This window comes from Pseudomyrmex gracilis, unplaced genomic scaffold, assembly GCF_002006095.1.
Source record: "Pseudomyrmex gracilis isolate BER0280 unplaced genomic scaffold, ASM200609v1 scaffold_1724, whole genome shotgun sequence".
Taxonomy (NCBI): Eukaryota; Metazoa; Arthropoda; class Insecta; order Hymenoptera; family Formicidae; genus Pseudomyrmex; species Pseudomyrmex gracilis.
This window is the reverse complement of record NW_018022308.1, coordinates 19,085-27,391: the sequence shown is the minus strand read 5'-3', so window position 1 is coordinate 27,391 and position 8,307 is coordinate 19,085. Positions and strand designations below refer to the sequence as shown.

Here is an 8,307-nt window from a genome sequence, read left to right as displayed (position 1 = left end):
AGTGCGCATGAACTATGTCAATAACTTAACTTAACACTCCCCCTGAATAAGTACTCGATTAAGTAACTTATTTTTCACGCATTCCTATCGCGCCTCTAAGTAATGTAAATCGTTCGCGCGGTAACGGTTTTGTAAACATGTCCGCCAACTAGTCCTTTGACGGAACAAACTCTATGCCAATTTCATTTGTCGCGTACTTTTTGCGAGTAAAATGAGACTGTATATCAATGTACTTCGTGCGGTTTTTATTCTCATCTTTCTTGATGAGTAAGATAGCTGCTTGATTATCCATTTTGATTGACGTGCCACTGTCTTGTTGCTTACCAATGTCTTTAAGTAAACGACGCAACCAAACCACTTCTCGAGTCGCCGCGCACGCCGCAATGTACTCCGATTCGCAGGTCGAGAGTGCCACCGTCTTTTGTCTCTTTGCGGTTCACGCAATGATACCCCTGTTCAACATAAACGCGTTACCCGACATCAACCGACGTGAATCTACATCTCCAGTAAAATCAGCATCCGAATAACCAAACAACTTATTTTCGTTCTCGCCAAATTTGTACTCAATCCCTAAATTTATTGTTGCTTGTAGATATTTAATTACGCGCTTCGCTGCATTATAATGTGCTTGTTCGAAATTTGCGACAAATTTACTCAACTCAGTCGTCGCGTACATGATGTACGGTCTCGTGGTGGTGGCTACATACATTAAACTACCTATGAGTTCGCGATATGGAATCTTATCATTCTCTCTATTATCTTTTGCCATCTCGAAACTTAAGACCGTGTACGGATCAGCAGGAATAACGATTGGCTTTGCATTAACAAGTCCGAAACGCTCAATAATTTTTCTAATATATCCGGCTTGGTGTATGAGTATTGATCGTGATTTACGATCGCGTTCGATCTGAAGACCTACAAACACAGACGGGTTTACGATTGTTAATTCGAATACATTCGACAACTTCTCTAAAACAAACTTAATTGCTTCTGTATCGGCAGCCATACAAATCACGTCGTCAACAAACAATCCAATTATTGTCTCAACTTCACCGATTTTTCCGTAATACACACATTGATCTGCGCTACTGCGACACATATTCAATTTGAGTAACTCCGCGTTAATACGTTTATTCCAACAGTATGCCGATTCAGGAAGCCCATAGATCGCCTTAATGAGACGACACTTCATCTTCTTATCCTCTGTCTTGAAACCTCCCGGTGGTTCCATCCACACTTCTCGTTCGAGCANTCCATTGAGATATGCGTTCTTGACATCTAACTGTGCCATTTTGTAATCATTCGCCGCTGCAATTGCTAGCAACACACGCACTGTATCGTATCTTACGACGGGTGCGTAGGTATTACCATGGACAGACTCGAATCCTCGTGCACATAATCGAGCTTTGTACCGTATGACCTCGCCTGTTGGCGATGTCTTTCTCTTGAACACCCACTTACAGGTTTCAATCTTAGTCCCAGCTTTTGGTACCTCGAGTTTCCAAGTTCCGTGCTTATCATGAGCAGCAAGCTCTTCGTCGATTGCTGACTTCCATTCTTTTGCTTCATTCGATGACATTGCTTCGTCGAGGGTTTCTGGTTCGCAATATTGCGCTACGTTTGCCTGATACGCGTCACCAGCCGGTTGCACTACACTTAAACAATGCGAAATATTTGTTGCCGCCAATGGATTTCTTGTCCATCGTGCACAAGTCTGCGCTCACGTGCTCCCGCGGAGACGACGCGCCCGCTTTGTCAGTTGACTTAAACGGCAATTTATGTGCTTTACCGTACGCACATCCTCGACAGAAGAAGTCTTTTGTATCCCTTAATTCGATGCCTTCGACGTGACCCTGCTTAACCATGTCTCGCAACGATTTCAAGTTCACATGTCCTAGGCGCTCGTGAACCATCTTCAGCGATGCCTTCATCGCAATGTTTGCTGTCGCTGCTGGCTGCACTCGAAATAGCATCCGGTATAAACCATCGNCTTGACGACGTCCCTCTCCAGTCACTTTCTTCCCATCGTAGAATCTGAACGTGTTTCCGTGTGCTTCTTGTCGCATTCCATTATCAACACACTTGCTGACCGATAGCAAATTATGTCCGAGTTCGGGAACGTAGAGCACTTCGCGAATTTTCGTCGCGATCCATTTACCGTTCGCGAAATATTGACGCGACCTCTACCGAGTACCGGAAGTTTTCGACCTCCGCCGACCGTTAACGTTGCACCGGTTTCTTTTTTGAAATTGACAAGCCAATCTCGTCTACTTGTGACGTGGACGTTACAACCGCTGTCGACTGTCCACACGTTCCTTGCATCCTCACGCATAATTGAGTCGATTTCCGAAGTGATGGTAGCCGTGAATGCCTTCGCATCTTTATTCACATCGCGATGTTGATCAGATTTCGTCTTCTCTTTGTCACTACGCGCACGACAATCTTGGGCGTAATGCGTGCCCATTTTTCCACATGCGTAACATCGGAACTTTCTCTTCGGTTTCTGTTTCGTGTCTGGCTTCAAGTTCTTCGTCTCGGTGTTCACCGCGGTTGCCGCGAGTGCAACTGTTACCTCGTCGGTCTTCTGCATCAATTGCTCAGCGTCAATCAGATCGCGCTGTAGTTGCGTTACCGTGCGCTTGTCGTCGGTTCTCGTTTTGAACATCGTGATCGTCGTGTTAAACTTGGATGGTAATCCCGATAGCATAACCGCAATCTTTTCGTCTTCGCCGATCGTCTTCTTCGCATCCGTTAATCGACGTACGTGACTCTCAACTCGTGAGATGAACTGTGTAACCGTTTCTTGTGACGACATCCGTAAGGCATAGAATTCTTGCAAGAGACTTACTTTGTTAGCTTCCGTTTTTGTGTCATGCAGTGCGTCAAGCTTGTCTAGCATCTGCTTCGCGGTTTTCAATTCAACGACAAATTCGAGCTGCGCGTAATCAAGCGAGTTTGTGATCACAGCCTTTGCCTTCGCGTTTGTCTGACGCCATGCGAGAATTCTGTCCGCGTCCGCCGTCGGCCTGGCTGTCGTTCCGTCAGCGACATCAAGAAGCCCATGCGCTTCTAGTAGGTTTACCAATTGGCATTTCCACAGGCGATAATTACTGCCGTCGAACTTATTCGACAGACCACCCAAATCGAGCTTAGGCGCCGCCATCCTTTTTTTTGTTTTTATGCCACAAGCCGTTCACCGATAGCACGTTTCTCTTAACTTGCACTCACTTTTTCGGTCAAAACGTATCCCTTATAATTCGCGAATAACCAGCACAATGTCAGGCGTAGAATAGCCTGGGCCCATAACCTATTGGATTTGATCTCTTACGCAAACCACATCTGAATGAAGGATGAGTAATAAATTAAGACGTGTTGTCTCTATGCTTGGTAACATACGACTAACTGCCTTTATTAGCTCTCAGGAGGAGAAAAAAAAAGAAGAACGGAAAGGAAACATTACAGCAAACATAAGATTGTGCGCACGCACTTTGTAACCATCTTATCAGTCGGTAACATTCTCGTGGTATACATAATCGAGTGCGCATGAACTATGTCGATAACTTAACTTAACAGTACCTTCTTAAGTAACATAAATGGTATCTTATTTTGACGCCATTTACAACCCTAAAAGTTGGCGTTCCAATATGACGTTAATTAGATGTTGCATTGACGTCATATATAAACTTATATATGGAATTTCAATGACATCACTAAAACGTTTAAATGACACTCTAACAACAAATTTAGGTTAAATTTAATCGTTAAGTATAATAATATATTGATAATAACATTTATTTTTTTGAACAATATTATATCTTTAAATACATTACTTATAAATTTTTTGAATAATAGTATATCTTTAAATACATTATTTATAGGTACGTATAGCCATTTATTTATAGATAAGTATAGCCACGCACAATTTGGTAAATTGTTCACCTTTTATGTATTAAATTTTTTTGCAATCAAAAATAACATAATCCACATAGCACGTAATATTACAGAAATATCACAGTAAAATTGCAATATATAGTAATATTAAATATTATATATTTAATACAATATTACAATATTATTATCGATATATTACATTTGTATACAGGGTGTGTAATAATTGCCGTTTGACTGCTCGTAGGTAGGTAGAAAGGGTTATTCTAAGACAAAAAGTCCTATGCTACTTTGGAAGATTTGCAATAATTAACGAAATATTAATTACTAAAGATCCGTTAATCAACGTGCATCCAGCTTAAAGACAGTCCAGTTTTTTGCGCGGACGCGTCGTAGCGCGATAGCGCGCTGCCCGAACGCAGCCTATATGCTGTTTATGTATACACATGTTATTCTATTAGCTCCTCCTATTCCGTCGCTACGGTGCGTCCGCGCGAAAGACTGGGCTGTTCTTACGCTGTTCTTACACTGGACGCGCGCTGATTAGCGGATCTTTATTAATTAATATTTTGTTAATTATTGCGAATCTTCCAAAGTAGTATAGGACTTTTCGTCTTACAAGGAGAGGGCACGATGTGTAACCATTCGATTTCACTGAAACTTTTTGTATTGATAGGTCACTATGCCAAGTGTTACAGAATAAACGCCTTAGACGCACTACTCAAGCGTTTGCAAGAAAATTGCAATTAAAAATTTTCGAGCGACATAAGTAGATATAAAAGAGGGAAATTGCGATACTCGGTTAAATTCTGTTTTAAATTTACAATATAATTTATTCGATAAAGTATATAAATTTACAGAGCGCAAGTTAGATTATGCGGCGCGTGATTCTGACGGTAGTTTTGACCGATGTGTGAACGGTTTTAATTAGCGGCGATGTACGTATTAACGGCGCGGTAGTCTTACTATTAATTCTTAATCCTAAAAAGGGGAAATATATAAACGGGGGACGTATGTACACGAGCAGCCTCGCTACTGGAAATGTCTGAAGTCGTTAGAACAACCGTTCGTAGTCGTGACAACGACTGACTGGACCATGACAACGGTCGATTTATCTCCGGTGTTCGTGGAGCCGACGTCAATCAAGACAATGCCTCTATCTCGGTTTTGACAAAGCAGCGCCGCGTCCGGGTGTGCTTCCAGACAATGGCAATGCCTCAAAGCGGGTACGGGGTCAAGACAACGCCTCGACCGGACGGCCAGGATGTACTGGAGACAACGTCTCTGGCACCAATGAGAGTGAAACTAGCAGCCAAACTTATCAACCAAAACGTTCCGGCTACGGCCGAATAAGGTGTCAAGATCCCAAAAATAAAAAGTAACTAGCTTTAAAAAACATTACTTCTAAGCAAATGCTATGTTAACAGGAAACACAGATAAGTCATAATTTCAAAGAAATCCTATAATATTATTTATTGAATTAAAAAAAAGGAAAAGAGAAGTTGAAATCTCTCGTGAAAATGTCAGTAGAGAAATTGAAAGGCCAATACGAAACAAAACACAAGTTGTTTGTGTGTACACAATACAATGAATGATTTATTTCAGGTTAGACGTTTCGATCCTTGTGATTATCATCTTTAGTAACAACGGATTAAAAGCAGTACATTAGATCACTCAAAAATTAAAAACCGTAGATATATGAGCAACTAAAAATCCAATTCATTGTCAAAAGATAAAAAGGAACTCAACGGTCGTTTAAAACTAACAGTTTAATATGAAAACAATACATCAGTGTGTTGTTTTTTTGCACCAAAGCAATGACGGCAAATTGTTAATTAATTTTTTAAATAAACAAAAAAGACCGTCATCGTTTTGGTGGCTAAAGCGCCGTTTAGTGCTCACTAAATGATGTGTTTGTGATTTTTCTTGACTCTACAGATATGCGTGTAGTTTTGGCTGCTACATAAACACAAATAGGTAATTACTTTTTTAAATAAACAAGAAGGTCCCTCATCGCTTTGGTGACTAGAGCGCTGTTTAGTGCTCACCAAAAGATGTGTCTGTGATTTACTACAGAGTCTGTGAACTTTTTATAGATATGCATGTGGCTGTGGTATGTTTATGGTTATTATCCTAGATTGTTGAATAAGTCTTTTTTTTAATTCACTAAGTAATATTATGAGATTTATTTAAAATTATGACTTACCTATGTTTTCTGTTAGCATAGCATTTGCTTAGAAGTAATGTTATGTAAAGCTACTTACTTTTTATTTTTGGGACTTCGACACTTTATTCAGCCTTGACCGGAGCGTTTTGGTTGCTAAGTTTGACTGCCAGTTTCACTCTCATCTGACACCGCGGTTTATCGAGACAATGCCTCGACCGGACGGTTAGGATGTGCTGGAGACAGCGCCTCGACCGGAGAAAATTTCTAAGTTCGAGACAACGTCTCGGCTGCAGAAATCGCTCTCGAAACAATGCCTTAAGCTTGGAAAAGAACCAGGTTCCCATAGATACCAGATCGGAGACACTTGCAGCATGCTACAGCAAGTGGAAAAGATACGCACACAAGCAAGCAGCCACTGGCCGAAGCACTGAGCGCACACGTACACGGCTGTTCGCTACCGTGCGTTTGGTCTGTGTATCCCCTCTACTTGCTGAGCATGCTGCAAGCATCTCCAATATGGCATCTATGCTGATCCCAACCAGTGATCGGGCCGGCCAGCACCAAGAGCACCAAGGTGGTGGGAGCACGCACACAAGCAAGAACCGCCGTCCGTGCGCGTGACGTCACGCTCGGCTGGTCGGCTCGTGAAAGAGCGCAGACATACTATGTTTTGCCTCGTTTCCACCAAGCCCGCTATGCGAGCAAACCACTGAGGCTAGAAAGACACGTTTTACGTTGCGCGCTTGTAGCGTATGACAACGCAAAATGCGTTTCCAAGACTGTAAATCTTGGAAAAAGTACGTAATATTATTGATAAGGATGAGTTAAACATCTCAAGACGCATTTATTATAATATTTTTATTAATTCTTAATATAAGTTAACTGTGCTAAAATTTAAAAGTTTTTAGAATATTGAAAAACATTTAATATATATGTAAACTATATTATTAATATATGGCTATGAGCCATCGAACGAAACAAATGGTAATCAGAAGGAGCAACATCTGGAGAATATAGCGGGTGGGGTAGAACTTTCCATTTAAGTGTTTCCAGGTATGTTTGTACCGGTTTTGCTACGTGCGGACGAGCATTGTCGTGCAGCAAAATGACTTTGTCGTGTCTTTTGGAGTATTTCTTTCAATGCACGGCTCAAGCGCATCACTTGTAGTCGGTAGCGATCCCCAGTTATGGTTTCATTCGGTTTTAGCAGTTTATAATAAATCACACCCCTCTGATCCTACCAAATACAGAGCAGGAGCTTAGACCCATAGATATTCGGCTTTCCCACTGATGTTGATGGTTGGCCGACTTAACTCATGACTTTCTGCGCTTCGGATTGTCGTAATAGATCCATTTTTTATCACCGGTGACAATTCGATGCAAAAAACCTTTTCTTTTCTCCCGTTGAAGCAGCAGTAAACTAATGAAGTAAAACTCCCCGCAAAAACACTTTATTTGGCACAAATTTTGACATATTCAATAAATTATAAAGTGTTGTTATTTTTGAACGATTCAAAAAACGGTTATGTAAAGCAAATTACGTCCAATGACAGCTGTTTTACGATGAATACATTACTGTAGGTAACAACGAAATACTGTACTACCTACGCAATCTCTTGTAAAACGCTACAAATTAATTCCAACACCTAATATATGTAAACTATATTATTAGTATTAATAATTGTTCTATATTTTTAATTTGTAAATCACAAATAAAATCTACATTTTACAGAAGCACAATCCTAAAGTAAAATTTAATTCATATAATATATCATATAAATATAATATATTCGTTAATTGAATTTTGTATAATATGAATTAAATATTTTGAGATTATATATCTGAAAAATGTAGATTCTCTCTCTTTTGTTATAATTTACAAAACAAAAATATATAAAACAAGAACACTACTAATTTGCAATATTCNAAAACCTTTTGAATTTTTTCAGGTGTATGTAATAATTCCCCAAAAAATATAATGCATCTTGAAATGTTCTGCTATCATCAATAATATTACGTACTTTTTTCAAGACTGTAAATTTCGGAAAAAATATAACTATATAAATATTGTACGTCTTTTAAATAAAAATTGTGTATAGACCGTGGACGCGCGACGTTCTACGTTTCTCGCTCGTCTCACACATCGAGATTTCCGTGTTGATGACATCGCAATTTGTGGATCAATTGACAACAATGTAGCTTTTCGAAATACATGAAATGTCATGCATTTACCGATAGAAAATGAACCTAAA

General features: G+C 40.0%; 1 protein-coding gene across 1 annotated transcript; it reads right to left on the bottom strand.

Annotated features, from left to right (window-relative positions):
- Positions 1 to 2,011: 2,011 nt before the first annotated feature.
- On the bottom strand, positions 2,012 to 3,163 carry LOC109862394. The gene has a single exon (XM_020442432.1). It carries the CDS (start codon positions 3,161 to 3,163, stop codon positions 2,012 to 2,014), a length of 1,152 nt encoding a protein of 383 aa, XP_020298021.1.
- Between the last annotated feature and the right edge of the window lie 5,144 nt (positions 3,164 to 8,307).

Bases quoted from the DNA above. Each gene is read 5' to 3' on its own strand.
- LOC109862394 (XM_020442432.1), bottom strand. From the start codon at position 3,163: ATGGCGGCGCCTAAGCTCGATTTGGGTGGTCTGTCGAATAAGTTCGAC.